Genomic DNA, 18,031 nt, shown 5'->3' on the forward strand with positions numbered 1-18,031 from the left:
TCATGATAACAACATCTAAGTTGCCTCAGTAGATCATGATTAAAACATCTCTTTGCCATCTGTATGTCCTCAGTATTTCATCATTACAACATCTCTATACCCCCCGTACATCGTCATTTACAACATATGTATGCCATCAGTAGATGATCATTACAATCTCTATGCCGTCGGCAGATGATGATTACAGAATAACTATGTCATTAGTAGATCATTAGAATATATATCTATATATATATGCCATTAGTAGATCATTATTACCACATCTCTAAGTCATTGGTACATATTTCCAATATATATATATATATATATATATATATATATATATATATATATATATATATATATATATATATATATATATATATACAGGGGTAAACGCAGGATTTGTAGAGGGTGGTTTCCACACCACACCGCCAGTAGTGGGCGTTACCAGCAAGCATGGTATATAATTTTAGACAGTGCTTGGCTGCTCTCCAACTCTTCCTATCCATATAATATACATACTGCGTGCACTACTGTTAGGTGCACGCAGCTCTCCCTTTTCAAGCAGAGCCGTGTGAAGCGGGAGCAGGGTCCACCCACCTCAATTATACAGTGCCCCAGGCTTGGAAGGAGTTTTCCAGACACTAGGAAATCCCCCCTCGGTTTGCCTATGACATGACATATATATATATATATATATATATATGTCATCAGTAGATAATTAAGATGTCTTATGCCCTTAGTAGATCATCATTGTTGCATATCTATTTCTTCAGTAGAATGTCATTACATCTTTATGTCATCAGAAGATCATTAGAACACCTCTAATCCATCATATACACTGTCAGTAGATAATCAGAGCATCTCTGTCACCAGTAGATCATTACTACATCTCTGTGTCAACAGCAGATCATCATTACTACATATCAATGTCACCAGTAGACCATCAGGACAAGTGTCGGATGGAGTGGTGTAAAGCACACCGACACCGGACTGTGGAGCAGTGGAAACGTGTTCTGTGGAGTAACGAATCACGCTTCTCTGTTTGGCAGTCAGATGGGCGAGTCTGGGTTTGGCGGATGTCGGGAGAACGTTACCTGCCTGACTGCATTATGCCAACTGTGAAGTTTGGTGGAGGAGGGATAATGGTAGGGGGCTGTTTTTCAGGGTTTGGGCTAAGCTTCTTATCTCCAGCAATCTTAATGCCACAGCATACCAAGTCATTTTGGACAATGCTATGCTTCTAACTTTTTGGCAACAATTTCAGGAAGGCCCTTTTCTATTCCAACATGACTGTGCCCTAGTGCACAAATCAAGGACTACAAAGACATGGTTTGATGAGTTTGGTGTGGAAGAACTTGACTGGTCCGCACAGAGTCCTGAACTCATTCACATCGAACACCTTTGGGATGAACTGGAACGGAGATTGTGAGCCAGGCCTTCTCCTCCAACATCATTGCCTGACCTCATAAACACTCTATAGAATGAATGGTCACAAATTCCCACAGAAACACTCCAACATCTGGTGGAAAACCTTCCAAGTAGAGTGGAAGCTGTTATCACTGCAAAAGGGGGACCAACTCCATATTAAAGTATATGTATTTGAATACAATGTCATTACAGTCCCTGTTGGTGTAATGGTCAAGCGTCTGAATACTTTTGTCCATATAGTGCAGGTTGAATGTATTCCGTAAACAAATATGATTTGGAAACTACAGTACCTATTCTACCAGCTACTCCTGGAGCATAAATACACATTTTATGTTACTTTCTGATTGAATATTCCTCCATACCTGTTGTCACCTCCTCTGTTAGTGGACGTGATAGCTTCCCTCCCCGAATACCATATAGTGACACTGAGTATCTGGTGTTCTGACTCAGATTCTGTAATGTCACTTCCCGTTGATCGCTGGGAACAGAAATCTCTTGTGTCCCCCTGCTGTCAGTCACGTCCTCGTAACGGATCAGGAAGGATTCAAAGACTCCCGTCTTGGCCTTCCACACCAACGTGATGCTGTCACTTGTGACCTCTCGCACTTGCAGGCCCCCCAGTGGAGGCGTTGCTACACTGGGTCTTCGGGTAACTGGACAAATAAAAGTAAGGTATTTAATTAGGATACAGCATAAATCAAACCCAAGGTATAAGAAGCTACTAAAGGCTAGATTTACTAAGCTGTGGATTTGAAAAAGTGGGGGTGTTGCCTATAGCAACCAATCAGATTCTAGCTTTCATTTATTTAGTACTTTCTACAAAATGACAGCTAGAATCTGATTGGTTGCTATAGGCAACATCCCCACTTTTTCAAACCCGCAGCTTAGTAAATCTAGCCCTAAGTGTCACGAAACAGACATTAAGTCCCTGTTTTGGAGGTCTTATGCAAGGCAAGATTATGTCCCCTGCAAAATATATGTGGTTTCAAATAGGCTATTGCATCTCTGTAACTCTGTGATCATTGTACTTTATAAAAGAATGTCGGTCTTGTACTATATGAAAAGACAACTACACAGTGCAGTTAATATTCTCATTGAACTCTGGATACACTCTATGGGCTAGATTTACTAAGCTGCGGGTTTGAAAAAGTGGGGATGTTGCCTATAGCAACCAATCAGATTCTAGCTGTCATTTTGTAGAAGGTACTAAATAAATGAAAGCTAGAATCTGATAGGTTGCCATAGGCAACATCCCCACTTTTTCAAACCCGCAGCTTAGTAAATCTAGCCCTATGTCTGATATGCTATATGTTCTTATTCTGAGATTTTTGCACCTTGCTGGCTGTAATATGTTGGTCATTGTTGAGTATACAGTAAAATGCTGGTCACTGCAGGCGATAATATGCTGGTCATTGCCTGAGGTTCATGCTGTGGCATACACGGTTTCTGAGACACATGACCTTAAGTGGAAACATGGTCTAAAAATTTGCTGTGTTAATATGTGCAACAATTAATATAATTTCTGTATATAGATTTACAGCTAATTGGCAAGTTAACATGGAAACAGTTACCAACTAATTCCCATGGACAGTTCCGTGTTTTAAAGATTTGTCCGCAGAAATGGTTTGACCAACTGCACAATAAAATTAATATTTTTCTGCATGTAGATGTAATTGTTACAAGCCATTGTTATAATATACAAACTCAGTAAACATGGGAGTTGTAGCACTCCAGTATTGGGGGTGTTGTGCTTGGATTCACAGCATTATTTTGTCATCGGAAATTATTTTAAAATAGGGGCATGTAAGGAACGGTAAAATACTTATTTGGCTCTTATAGTCGAGTCTGAGTCTCACATGTAAGACGTCAATAGGAGCGAGGAGTTTGATATTACTGGTTGAAATTCATATTTAGGGACAATGAACCAAGAAAGAAGCTTAGTAACAGAAAATGAGACTCAGGAATCAGACACAATAAGGAGAAATGGTTGATGCTGAGATTCAGATATCTGGGGCTAGATTTACTAAGCTACGGGTTTGAAAAAGTGGGGATGTTGCCTATAGCAACCAATCAGATTCCAGCTTTCATTTATTTAGTACCTTCTACAAAATGACAGCTAGAATCTGATTGGTTGCTATAGACAACATCCCCACTTTTTCAAACCCGCAGCTTAGTAAATCTAGCCCCTGGTGACAAAAGAGTAAACGCTGTTTGAGAACAGATATGGGGAGAGGATAGATTTACCTGGTGTTTTCCCAGTTGTGACGTCAACTGGAGGCGTTGGGTGTGTGGTCACCTCAACTTGCTTTTGGGTGGGGGGAGCGGTGGTGGGTAACAGAGCTGTCAGTAAGGATGAAATGAGTATTATTTCTTGTGCCTTTTACATAAAACATTCACCAAAATTTATTATCCGTCTTCCTTATCTTTGCTACAATCCATCCATTGCATGCTACCCCGTTGCCACCCTCTACTATCGCCACATCTATTGATTGTTTTACAGATTTATTAACGGCTATAAATCCCATGCTCACCCATCATAAAATACATGCAGAACGTGTGCACAATAACATGCTACAAAGCAGTGAGCAAATATTGTTATGTATGTGTGTGTGTACATTTGCACCTTTATAAGGCACCCAGACACACACACACAAATATATATTAGTAGTTTATGTTATATATACATATATTGTGATTAGTTCTATGTATATTAGACATAAACTGAGATTATAGAGTGCACTTATATATATATATACTGGAGAACATACATATATAAGAGTAATGACAGATTGACACAGAAAGCATACAATATAGATCTGTCATTAGCATATATATATATCATACATTCATGTACACAGACACATTCTTCCGTCCACCACTACTTCACCATGCATGTTATAAATATACACGTATGCTTGTGTTGAAATATAGACTATACAAAAACAAGCACTCGTGTATATTCATATTTATACACACATATTCACATACAGTTCTCTCGTGTACATCATTCTTTGACAATATGATATATATACATTTGTGTGTTCACATTGCCTGAAGGGTAAAGGCGTTATCAGCAGGTCAGACGCGGTGTCATTTGGCCAAACGGTGAACACACAGCGAGCGGCAGAGGGAGAGAGAAGCCTGTGAGGTAAAACTGTGGCGTTATTAATCCGTGAGTGGTTGAAGGATAACAGAGTGATTGGAAAAGGAATAAGAGTTGAGGAAAGTGGTAGCGGAAGGGAAGGAAGAGTGAGCGTCGAGAGATGTTGAGTATAAAGAAGACTCATAATGGGTTTCTGGATGAAATAAAAAGGTATGATTCTATAGGATATTATAAAACAGTTATATATAGTTTTTGACGTTGTTAGCAATAATAGACACTCTCTAACACAAATTTAGAGATTTAGCACCATTCTAATAGTTAATAAACACTTGCCGCCTACACACAGTGGAATGGTCCATCTCCTGGCTTAACCAAAAACTCATGATAATGCGGCCAATTAGGAACTAGGTACAAAATGCCTCAGTGTGATGTCCCTGGATCCTAATGAATGGATTCTCATGAACGTTGGTTTAGTGGCGTGCTTCAGTTACATCACTGATGCCCAGTGGATGGATAGGCTAAATTCTGGTGTGTGTTGGGAGTTATGTGGACTGCATCAATGCTCAGAGGAATGTAGCCCAGGACTGAACAACCAGTGGCTCTCCAAGTGTTGTGGAACTAGAGGACCCATCATACCAAGCCAGCTATCAGCTGGCAAAGCATGCTGGGGCTTGTAGTTTCACTACACTTGGAGAGCAACTGAAGGTCCAGGCTTGATATACCTAATCCATTTACTAAGAATGATTGACAACTCTGAGTACAAATATACTCAGTCAGAAAGCCTCAGTTATGTCACTGTTGCCCAATGCATTGGCTGCATTCTCATTAATATAGTTCAGTTCTGGGCCTCAGTGATAATTCTGGTCCACAGTAAGTTTGTAGGCTTTATTCTGATGAATATTGGTTCGTCCCACAAATTTGCCGTTTGTAGGCCATGGTACACTGTAGAACAGGAGCACACCTAGAACTGTAGCTTTGGGAAAGGAAAGAGAATGTAATTACAAAACTTCCTTTCTGGTGCTAACATAGAATTAGCTATGCATAGTTTTATAAATAAGGGGACCATGATGTAAGGGGAGGTAAGTAAAGCTGATAAGGCAAAATGGGTAAAGACTTATAACCAAATGGAAAACAATAAGCATGGATAATAGAAAGTAGACAGTAATGTAACTGAAAGCTAAAGAATAAAAAAAAAAAAAAAAGAATTGTAGAAGACAAAAAAGAGACAGAATCAAAGGAATAGCGAACAACACAACACACTATGAGATCATTAAAAGAAAAGAGAACAAGATCATTAGAATAGAAGATGAAAGGTTCCAATATTAAGCAGTCCTACAAGAAGGGGGAGAAGACACAGCGAAATAATCATTCCATCCCCCCCATGACAGAACCCACACATTAATAATTCCTAAATCTGCAAAAGAGTGGCATTGTAAAGGAAGTGAAAAGCTGATGAGCTAGTGGGCAGTCAGTAGGACATCTAATTATCTAACCCAACCCAGCTCCTCACTTTTTTCTATGGCCTAGCTTGCCCAGTACCTGTGTCAGCCACCAGTGAGTAGGACTTGGATGAGCGGCCCCTCAGCATCCCATGGAGATCAATTCTGTAGCTGGTCCCTGGGGCTAAATCCCTGATTTCCACCTGCCTGACTCCTCTATCCACCTCCATTTGGTTTGGAGAGGCAACAGCAGTTGGTGGCCAAGGACTATAAATTATTTTTACCTTGTCCCACAGAAAACCAAGACCTTCTAATGATACCACAAGGCTAGTTGGACTTTTCTGTTGAATGCTGGGTCTTCCTTGAGCCCCAGGACTTGGTACTTTCAACAAAATTGGGCTTCTTTGGGGGTCAGTTTGATCTTGTTCCTCACCAGATCCTAGAATTTTATTAATTACTAATGATTTTTCTTCACTTTTATGAATTACAGGCTCTGTATCTTCTGTAAAGATCTCACGGTTTGGAGAATTCCCATCCACTGTCTCTTTGTGTATTCTTTCCTTCCCATGTACTTCTTGTTTTGTGCTAGGCTTAAGGGGGACTTTCTTTCTAGGTTGAGTTGGCTGTTTCTTGGGTATTACAGACCCTTCTTCCATTTCTTTCTTTACAATGGTCTCTGTCTTTATTCCTGGCTTAACTTTATGATGCAGAGGAGTTTCAACGGTGCTATGCTCTCGTTTTTCTTCTTTACTGACACCCGGAATATGATCAACATTCAATGTTCCAATTTGTGTGATAGAGCTCGTTAGTGTCTTTTCTCTGGGTTGTGTAGTAGGCCTTTCCAAAATGCCTGTTTTAGAGGATATTTCATATTCTTTATCAAAAGATCCTGGTGATACTTTTTCCACCTCTACTTCCATATCTGACTTTTCTACCCTTTCATCCTGCTTTTGCTCTTTTTTGCTTTTTGGTAAAGTAGTCTTTTTTGGAGGTGGTAAATTCTTTGCTGGCAGTTTACTTTTATCTACTGCAGGTTTAGAAGGCATAGTTTTTGATGAGTCCACTTCGATCACCCTTTTTATTTGGTCTTTTGAGAGACGTGCTTTATCTATGTCATCTAGATTTTCATCTGTAACTTCAGAGGTTGAAATGTATTTATCTACTGTCAATGTCACTGGAGTATCTATTTCCTCCACAATTTTTACATTTGGAGCAATGGAGTCCGGTCTTCTAACCAACACAGATCCCCCTTGTATCTTATGTATACTATCAGTAGTATTGCCTAAACTTTGCACTTGGTTGTCACTGATGGGACTTCCTATACTCCCTTGCAACCGAGACGACCCTACGGGTTCGGTATTTCCTGTGGCACCTGGAGTTTTTTGAGGAAGACGGTCATACACCATTCCTGTAAAACTTTGCGGCTTCCATTTCACCAAGTAAAGAAATATTGCCTGGGCCACAGATTCCACGGTCTGGTTGACCTTTAGAGGGTAAGAGGTAGCCCGGAGGTAACTCTCTAAACGCTGAATAAATGTTCCATTGTATATAGAGAGCTTTTCTGGTAAGTTTTCAATTACAGTCTTCATGAGGGGTCCCCATGTCCTGGTTTGGTTCTTAGTTCTTGCAGCAGACTCTGTTACGCCATCACGACCTTGCACCACCGTTGTCACATTGTGGAATCCTTTATCCTCCTCTCTACCTACAACTTTTCTTCTGGAGGTGGTTACAATCCTATTTACTTTGACTAATGTGGTAGTGTGCATTCTTGTTCTTGCAGCGTCGTCTAGGTCATCTTTTATGTTTCCCTCATTTTTAACTTCTGACTCTCCAGTTTCAGAACTACTTTCCACTGAAGTTTCTGGTGTCATCTCAGTTTTTGGGACATCCAGACGATTCTCACGTCCAGAGAGTGGTGATTTATCGTGGATGTGTTCATCTTGAGGTGCACCCTCTGGATGAATCATGCTTTGTTCTCCATGACTACCAGATTTTGTTACAGACTTCATTTTTGAGGACTCAAACTCCAAAAGCTTTTTAGCAACACTGGACGAATCTGGCAAACGTCCACTGCCTGGAACTTTAACTTTAGAATGGATGTTTGTGGTTTGGTGCACCCTTTTCGGATGAATTGTCACTTCTTTTTCTTGTTCATGTAAGTGGATTGTACTTTCTTTTGTAGATGGCTCAACATGGGTAATGTTCTTTGTGAACATCCACCTCTCCACTTTGATGCTAGGTAAGTTGTCTCTCCTATCAAATGGCCTTACATTTTCCAAATCACCCTCTACCCTCCCACTTCCAACCCCAAATTGGTCTTGGCTATGTGTTGACTTTTCTGACGGATATTCTGAATCCTCAGTTTCATGGTAAACATCCACCACACTTCCATCTTTCCGGTGATGTGTTTTATATATAGTAGTGATAATAGTTGTAATGTTTTTTGTTGTATATACAACACTGCTCCCCTTTGGGTTTTCTGTAATTATCTCTTTAATTTCTCTTGTCAGACTTTTATCTTCTCCTCCATGAGAAAGGTCTTTTTTAGGTAACGTAGGGCGAAATCTAGTTTCCTGTATTGAAGACTCTAGATTCCCAGAGGTTTCAACAGTTTGAGAGGTCCCCACTGATCCATGGTCTACGCGTTTCTCCTCAACAGTCTGACGTTTTCGTTCTTCTCCAGCTAGTAAAGCACCAAATTAAGAAGATTAGAGTTACCCTATTTGTATTCAAAGCTAGGATGAGACTATATAAGTGAAATTCAGAAATAAAACAGTTCTGTAAAGTCAAAGTGATGTTAACAGTGTGTGCTGTGTATAGCAAGCCTTCCTAAAATGTGCTGGAATGTTGAGGAGTTAGAAACATGATGATCTTGGTGAAACTGTCATAAGGAAAAAAACATTTAATTGGTGTAGGATTAACGTTGCACTTTATCTAATCAAATACTATATGGGACTTAAGTTAAGTAATGTCATCATTATGTCTTAGTATAAGGTGTAAGAATTGTGATGACAGGCTTAGGGCCCGATGCAGAGTTGAACGCAATTTGGGTGTAATTTACGGGCCAAAAATGAGCGCACAAAATAATCGTACTTCAGCCTAGATTCGTCCAGCTCTGCATCTGCAGTATCTGCGTCAGATTTACAGCAAGCGTACTTAAATACACATACGCAAAACCAGGTCGTAAGCGCAATAGAACTTTGCAAACATTTCTTTTCATAGGGAACAATGCATTTGTTATTAGGCTTCGTGTAATACAGCCGATATAACCTTCCTTCTTGCGTATGCAAGTTAACAAAAACAATTTTGTTTTAACTATAGATGCACAAAATCCTAAAATATATGTATGATCAATGAAGAAAGCACTTCAGGAGGTAAATGTATCAAGCTGAATGTTTTGAAAAATCTAAGAGGTAGGTGAATATAGTCATATATAGTCCATCCAGGTCTCACAGGTCTCCTGGTTTAATGAGGACCGTACCATTTGTTTACAAAGTGCATGTTTTATTTTCCTAACATTCACTCCTGAGGATAGATTTACTAAACTGTGGGTTTGAAAAAGTGGAGATGTTGTCTATTACAACCAATCAGATTCTAGTTATCATTTATTTAGTACATTCTAAAAAATGATAGCTAGAATCTGATTGGTTGCTATAGTCAACATCTCCACTCAAACCCTCCGGAAAACCCTCAGCTTCATACATTTACCCCCAGAGATGAAATGGCAATCAGCCTGTCAGAGGCAGTTAGCTCGTGCTGGCGATTGTCATTATCATAAGCGTGCATTTGCCTAGGGGCTGGTGGACGTAATACGGATTTCAAAGGCGTACTTGCGTTTGTGTTCAGGTCTGTATAGGCACGCAATTCCGTGAAAGCGTCTTTGCTGTACCCGGCCTACCTTAGGATGCCACGCCCCTCCCACGATGCACCTCTTCAGACGCAAGCAGGGGCAAGCATTGATACGTGCAACTCTGCATAGATTTAGATACTTGCATTTTTGTTGTGGGCATGCGCAGAGCAAATTCACGCAATTTACGAAACACAAACGGGCGTACGTTCAACTCTACATCGGGCCCTTCGTCTCTTTAGAAATTAAGCAAGCTCCTCTTTTGACTTGGTTATTGAGTTTTTCTTATTTATCTCATAATACAAGACTTTAAGGTTAATCTGCAACCTTTGGCTTTCCAGATGTTGTGGAACTACAACTTCCAGCATCCCCTGCCAGCTTCTGGCAGATTCTGCTTTCACTTAATATTGGGATATTCTTATTTTATCCCATAATACAAGACTTGAAAGCAGGCGTACACACCCGCTTGTCCTCCAGCTGCCGGGGCCAAATCTTCTCGTGCTGGGACCTGTCGTTTCACAATAGCTGGGGAGCCTTGGGTTACGGCAATATTGTGATAAAGTACAATAGAACGATTTAATTGGCTTAGACACCTGACACTAAAGACCAATGCACATGTTTTAAATATTCGAAATATTCACAAATCAGGAATAATAAGGAGAGGTTACAGCTGCCGTTGCATAGCGATGAAAATCTGCAAGCAGAAATGTTTTGTGCTGAAATAAAGTCAAATATTAGTCTTGTCCAAAACGTCTCGCGAGATCCTTGATTGGCTGCAACTGGAAGCAGAAAGATCGGTCATACAACGTTAATACAATAATTTATTCTTCATAGTTCATCTCACATTTATATACATAGGTCTGATCTTCATTGTACCCCTCCCCTATGTCTATGATCCACTCACCCGTCATCCTTTATCTATCGCACTTATAGTACTGCACTCACTCTCCATCTCTCCACTTCACTCATGCCGCAACTCTTTCACCACCCCCCATCCCCCCACCTCTACTCCCCTTGTTTCACCTGTAATTCCAGTGGTCTCGGTATCCTGACTCTGTTCCTCTCCTTTCTCTGCTCTCAGAAGAACTCTATACTCCGTCCCTTCTTCCAGGCCTGTTACCCTGATCCTGTCTCCCTTCCCGATGACCCTCAATTTCCTCTCCTTGCCACTCGGATGAATGAGCGTGACAATATATCGATCAGGAAGGGTAAGAGGCCTCTCCCATCTTAATAGTAAAGAAGAAGAGGAGACTTCTGTCACACGGAAGCCACGTGGAGTCTCAATCTCTAAAAAGAGAAAAAAAGAAAAAGAGAAGGACACACATAAAAGCATAATTAAACTTCGCACATCTAGGCGAGACGTAACACTAATCACGTACCACTGATGATGTCTACTCTTGTCCCCTTACATTAAGACTCTTGAGTTGAAAACCGGGACAGCGGTTTGACAAGGAGTCTACGTAATATTTATCTGCAACCACTTGCTTCATTTCGGGTGCCAAATACAACAAAACATCTAGAGAAAACAGTTCCCACAAATTCTAATAATAAAAGTTCATCAGGGGTCTTGAAGTCTGGAAAAATACGCACTGAGTTTAATATTTCATGTTCCAAATATGAGACCTGTTGGAAAATGGGGGACATGTTGGATGTGTAACAATCTAATAACTGCTTTATAATTTCCCTGTTGGATTTCTGGTACAACTAATTCTGATGTTCAATGGTTAACTGCAAACCATAATAGGCTTTGTCTGTCAAGTTCTCAGGAATTCCTGTTTCATTGACCACGGTTTACCAGAGATGCGTTGTGGTGATATCTTTCTGTATCTAAGAGGTAGGTGAATATAGTCACATATAGTCCATCCAGGTCTCACAGGTCTCTTGGTTTAATGGTGACCATACATTTTGTTCACAAAGTGCATGTTTTATTTTCCTAACATTCACTCCTGGGGATAGATTTACTAAACTGTGGGTTTGAAAAAGTGGACATGTTGTCTATAGCAACCAATCAGATTCTAGTTATCATTTATTTAGTACTGTCTACGAAATGACAGCTAGAATCTGATTGGTTGCTATAGGCAACATCTCCACTTTTTCAAACCCGCAGTTTAGTAAATATACTCCCTGGTGTCTCTAGAAAGGGTGGGAACCTTTTGACTCTTCATCCATAGTGGAACTGCCAGTCCCAGTATGTAAGGGTAATCTGGGACTTGTAGTTCCAAAACATCTGGGGACCCACCGGTCACTTACCTCTAATCTTGATTAATATAAGTAGTAAAAACAAGCACCCATACTTGGCACCCAAAATTAAACTAGAGGTGGTAATTATAGACTTAGGAAACTTTGTGTCACATGCTCCTGTTTATTGGTTCAAAAAGGGGGAGGAAAGAATAAGTTCCTTTATACATCCACATTTCATCAAGAGTGTCGAGTGACAATTTGCGTCAGTCATATTTTCTTTCCATAAAGGGAAATCTAGGAGGCCGACCCAAGCTATTTTGGATGCAACCAGTATTTCCACCAATAAAGCTTTTAACAGTGAAACACAGTTTTCTACTAATTATCCTGTCAATGGGAAATGCAGCCTGTGGCATCCCTAGGGTTGGCAGGAGATGGCAGAAGACTCATCTGCTGTTGTTTAAGTGCAGCTCCCAGAATGCTGTGCTGGCCAGCATTAGCATTTTGGAATACATAGGTTTGAATTTCTAGGGCACATATTCACACAAACTCACTTGTTGTAGTAGTTATAGATGATTCAGGTCCTAATGTTGAGCCCTTGCGAGGTTGGATGGTCACGAGATATTCCTCTCCTGGAGCCAGCCCAGTCTGACGGTACGTGGTCAGAGAGCCATCGATTGTACTGCTTATTACGCCATTTTCCTTCTGCGTAGTAGTTAGTATATAACATTATACATCAGGATATCTTTTATATATATATATATATATATATATATATATATATATATATATATATATATATATATATATATATATATATATATATATAGTGTGCAGTCTGTGTTATAAATATAGAGCATCCAGATCCATGTTATTTGGTACTGTAAACTTTATTGCTGGGCCCCCATATTACGTGAAACTATTAAACAGGACGGCTACACATGAGACACTATTGATGTGGCTAAAATGTAGCATTGGGCATTTAGGGATACAGTTATGACAATAATATTAGGGTTAAAAACTGTGAATGCATTTCGGGAAACGAAATAATTACAAATGTTGGAAAATGATTTGGCTAGCTTCTAAGAAAATATACTGGATTATATTCTGTATATTGTATCTGTAACTGCAAAACAGAATTTCTGTGAGGAGTTTGTATGTTCTCCCCGTGTTAGCGTGGGTTTCCTCCGGGTGCTCCGGTTTCCTCCCACATTCCAAAAAACATACTGGTAGTTTAATTGGCTGCTAACAAATTGACCCTAGTCTGTGTGTCCTTCTGTGTGTGTGTTTGTTAGGGAATTTAGACTGTAAGCTCCAATGGGGCAGGGACTGATGTGAGTGAGTTCTCTGTACAGCGCTGCGGAATTAGTGGCGCTATATAAATAACTGATAGTGATAATGATGGGACACCAAAGCGCATGGTACATTTTGGGGGTCACTTATAGCAGTAATAAAAGTAGGTCTCTCTGTGCACTCTGACGTGTGCACCTACAAAGTACAAACATTTGCTCAGAAATTACTGTCATCTGAAATGGGATTTCCTCACTTTAGGAAGCTCTACCTTTGCGCTGTTCAATCATTTTAGGTGCAAGGTCCTGTCTGAACATTGCATATATGTGTTCCTATGGCTCGACCCCCTAAGAAACTGCCCAGAATTACTGGTAACTGAGCATTTCACTGTATTTAAAGCCATAAGGGGATAAAGGGAAAAAAATTTGTGAGTTTCATCTCTTACATTTGTAAGTTTTAACTACACTGCTTCCCACTGAAAATCCACGTATATATCACCTCCAATTGGCCACAGAAAACAACTTACCCATTTTAATTAGCTCTGTGATCATTCTCAAAGGAAGGTTATTCCAATGTAATATAACTAGACATTTGTGCCCAAGCTGTTATGGGTGTGTGTGTGTGTGTGTGTGTGTGTGTGTGTGTGTTAGGGAATTTAGACTGTAAGCTCCAATGGGGCAAGAACTGATGTGAGTGAGTTCTCTGTACAGCGCTGCGGATTTGGTGGCGCTATATAACTAGCTACTGCTGATGATGATGATAATGATGACATGGATGCATTTAATCCTGAAAGTCCCTCATACTTAACCAACATCCACAAGAGAATGAAGATGTAGCACATATATCAAAACTCTAAGTGCCGTCTTTATTTTTACAAAAGTATGAAAAATGTCACATAATGCAACGTTTTGAGAGAAAAATCTTTGCCAAGCAAGTTTAAAATATTGAAAGATTAGTTAAAAAAAAGACACTAAAATTATGTTTTTAGTTAATTTAAGATAAACAATCACATACCTAGCCAACACACCATACAGATGTGACTCAATACCATAAATAATACATGTAAATAAATACAAATATACATAATAAGCTAACCCCAAAAAAGGTTTTAAGCTATATGAAAACATATCAAACACATCTATATAATAGGAGCAATGAATGGTGGGCGGTACCCTTACACGTCACATGATCAAAGTCTGCTACACCTACTAAATGTGCTAAATACATCCATAGTAACTTTGGATAAATATGTAAATAAATATTGAATAGATACATCAATAATCCAATATCAAAACATATGTCAATAATAAATAAATATTAAATAAATATGTCAAGAATAGATTTTGTATAAAGACATCAAAAATACAGAAATATTGAATAAAAACATCAATAGTAAATACTAAATAAATATGTTAATAATAAATATTGGATAAAACCCAAATATGAACCAAGGATACGGAGCACGTAAAGAGTGCACCCAAAGTTACAGTCTTCACTAAAACCTAAAGGTTAGAGGGTATTAAGTTTCTCTAAGAGTCTGTATTTCAATACATGTCACAAATGATTTCCCTGGATAGTCTCCAGCACAACTGGGAACTGTTATGTGTCAGTAATTGAAAGTGCTCAACAAACACATTGTCCCTTTCGCTTTTACTTATTATGTTGATATTGGTTTTGCTTGTTTTTTTTTTTAGTTTCTCTGTAGATCATCATCACCATCTATTTATATAGCGCCACCAATTCTGCAGCGCTGTACAGAGAATATTTGTCTTTCACATCAGTCCCTGCCCCATTGGAGCTTACAGTCCAGATTCCCTAACACACACACACACACACACATACAAACTCAACAAAGATAAGGCCGGTCGGGAATTGAACTCATGACCCTGCCGCTGTAAGTAAGAAGTGCTAACCACTGAGCCACCATAATGTATGTTCATTAGCACTAACTTTTACAGGCCCCTTGGTTTGACTTGGTTTCTTTCCACAAGGGCTCTTCAGAATCTATAAACCACTATAGAATTACAGGTGTAGAATCCTCTTATGGAGACAGGAGAACCATTGGTAGGACGTTGTCCAGGGCTTCCTTTAATTACAGAGGAACAATTTGGATAATTACAGCAGGGAAGAATCCTGTTTGTTTTACAAGTTTCTGGGCAAAGGTTTCCTCTATACAATACAAAAGTCTGGGTTTCTCCTTAATTGCCATAAATCGTATCGGCCTGTAAAAAATATTCCAATGTTTGAAAACGGAATAACATATGCTCCGAATCTGTGCCAATCTTTTTATGCGCGATTTGGAACATGTGTTGTTCCTTGACAATTGTTTTTACCATTTATCTACAAATGGTTTAGATTTAAGGATGATATCTTCTTGTGGTGGTCAGGGAATGATAGATTATTAACCCATGTGGCAGCCTTGGACAATTCCCATCGCTCTATGTTTTGTAGAATGTACTAAATAAATGAAAGCTAGAATCTGATTGGTTGCTATAGGCAACATCCCCACTTTTTCAAACCCGCAGCTTAGTAAATCTAGCCCTGTGTGTGTTTTGTATATGACGTCATGACACGTAATAGCACAGATTTTGATAAGGGTTTAAGACAACTATCATAATATCTTCTTACATAAAGGAAGTCTTTATCCTCCCCTTCTATTTAACGTGCTTCCTAAATCCTAGTTCATTTGGGCTCGACATATAGCCTCCACTAAATGTTTAAGGGAGACTCATAAGATTGTTAACAGATTCGTGGATAACGGATACTACTGTAAAAATTTGGCATGTTTAGCTCAGGAAGTCTCTATAATTATTATTGAGAATTTAAGAGATGCCACAAAAGACATAAAAGAATCATGTGGATCGTTATTCTGTCAAATTGTCGCTTATCCACAAATCCCTTTTTAAACATTGGGATATTTTGCAGGTTGATCTGGCTTATGGCAATTTTTTTTTAAAGACAAAACTGATCTGCATATTATGGAGGGAAAATTATTGGCCAGAGGCTTTATTGGGTTAACTAACCTAAAAATAAGCGGGTCAAAATTGTTTTGCAGTAATTAAATAAAGCCATGTACAACGTCCGACCAAATGGTTCTCCTGTCCCTCAAGAGGACTGTTCACTCGTAAATTCCATTGGGGTTTATATCTCAGTTCCTTTCACTTGTGGAAAGGAACATAGGTCAGGTTTCTGCTAACTGAATATGCAGCTGGTGTTACATCATTTTGATGCTTTTTCTTTGAATAGTTACATAGTAAACAACATTTTTAAATATTTTCCAGGGAAATATTGCTGCTGTGCCAGAGGATCTGAGCGGCTCGCAGCACTGTATCGGCGGATCTTAGAACACTACGATCACCATCGCGCCATGTTTACCAACAGTGATCATAGTGTAAATTTTGCATTTTAAATCATTAAATTGTTAAGTTCTAATCCATAGAGGAGAATAATAGATGGAATTGCATACATCATGCTAAAATAGGAATACTACTGTGCAATTGGTCATTATTTGCCCCCATCCCCCCCACATTATTGGACATGTGGGAGGGACAAATCTTTAAAAGCCTGAGACAGTCCCTGTACATTAGGGACTGTTGGCAACTATGTATTTATAATAGTCTTTCAGTTTATTAAATGGCATTCTCTTAAAATGTAGCACTATACAGCATTAGTTTATCTGCCTTGTGTAAATCTATAGAGTGCCAATGGAGTTTTGGCTTACTCATCCTATAAAAGCACATGATTGTGTGAGAGTCTTGGCTCTCTAATCTGCCAGTGTGTAAGGCAGTCCCATTATCTTCTATGACAATAGTTACGCTACTTTATTTTTTTAACTCAATTTTAAAGGTAATTTCATGGAGGTTGGGCGAGGGGTGAGCAGCAACTTGTGGTAACTGGCGCAAGAGTACATACCGGGATTGGATGTGAGTATCACGTGATCAACTAACTTACCCTTATGTGCCCTCTTCAGCCAGATACACCCTACTCCTTCTGAGTCCTACAGCCAATCAGGATAAATACTATGATGGCAATATCACTCTTCCAAAACCATATTATGTCTACAGACTCCTCCAATACAGCTGCTGTCCTAACAACATATCTGTACATTTTCATGCACACCAAGGCCATTCTGATGGTCATTAGCAGGCAAATTAATGCTACGTGCAATCTGTAGCATTCTTGCACGGCACTAATGTATATCTACGTCCATACCTTGACTTTGAAAGAGATGTCATACGATTCTGGAGCAGTCTGAGTCTGGTCCCACTCTAGAGTGACGGCAAAGTCTTCCTGTAATGTTACACGGAGGCCAGTGACAACCAAGAGTTCTGTGACCTCTACAAAACATTGAAGGATCAACATCATCATCAACATTTATTTATATAGCGCCAGCAAATTCGGTAGCGCTTTACAATTGGGAACAAACATTGACAAGACAATACTGGGTAATACATACAGATTTAGCAACTTTCAAGGGTCAATTTGCCACAAGCTTTAATTTTCTCTCTCATGACCATTCCATGTTCAGAAATCACCTTCATAGTATATTTTTTACTGACATAAATTTCACAATTATAGATCACTAATATTGTACTGTAAATCGAGCTATTAAAATGCAAAAGGAGCCCCATTGATAATATACTAATCACACCAGCCACTTAGCAAAATAGAGGAAAGCCTCTGTTTAACAAAACAGCAATCCTATTACCTATTGTCACATAGATAATAGGATTGCTTCAAGTCTTCTTATCTTTCTACAGT

At 39.3% G+C, this 18,031-nt stretch overlaps 1 protein-coding gene across 2 annotated transcripts in view; it reads right to left on the minus strand.

Annotated features, from left to right (window-relative positions):
- The window catches only part of TNXB (tenascin XB), a 69,948-nt gene that overhangs the window by 32,549 nt on the left and 19,368 nt on the right, over window positions 1-18,031 (minus strand). The window contains exons 4-9 of one of the 2 annotated variants that reach the window (XM_075186525.1): window positions 17,483-17,607; window positions 12,535-12,685; window positions 10,826-11,089; window positions 6,056-8,638; window positions 3,658-3,753; window positions 1,776-2,066 (exon numbers count right to left, since the gene is read on the minus strand). In XM_075186525.1, the coding sequence (XP_075042626.1) occupies window positions 1,776-2,066; window positions 3,658-3,753; window positions 6,056-8,638; window positions 10,826-11,089; window positions 12,535-12,685; window positions 17,483-17,607 (3,510 nt within the window). The remainder of the gene's footprint in view (window positions 1-1,775; window positions 2,067-3,657; window positions 3,754-6,055; window positions 8,639-10,825; window positions 11,090-12,534; window positions 12,686-17,482; window positions 17,608-18,031) is intronic. The other variant, XM_075186526.1, reaches the window with a different exon arrangement.

Source organism: Mixophyes fleayi, chromosome 9 (genome assembly GCF_038048845.1).
Source record: "Mixophyes fleayi isolate aMixFle1 chromosome 9, aMixFle1.hap1, whole genome shotgun sequence".
NCBI classification, from domain to species: domain Eukaryota; kingdom Metazoa; phylum Chordata; class Amphibia; order Anura; family Limnodynastidae; genus Mixophyes; species Mixophyes fleayi.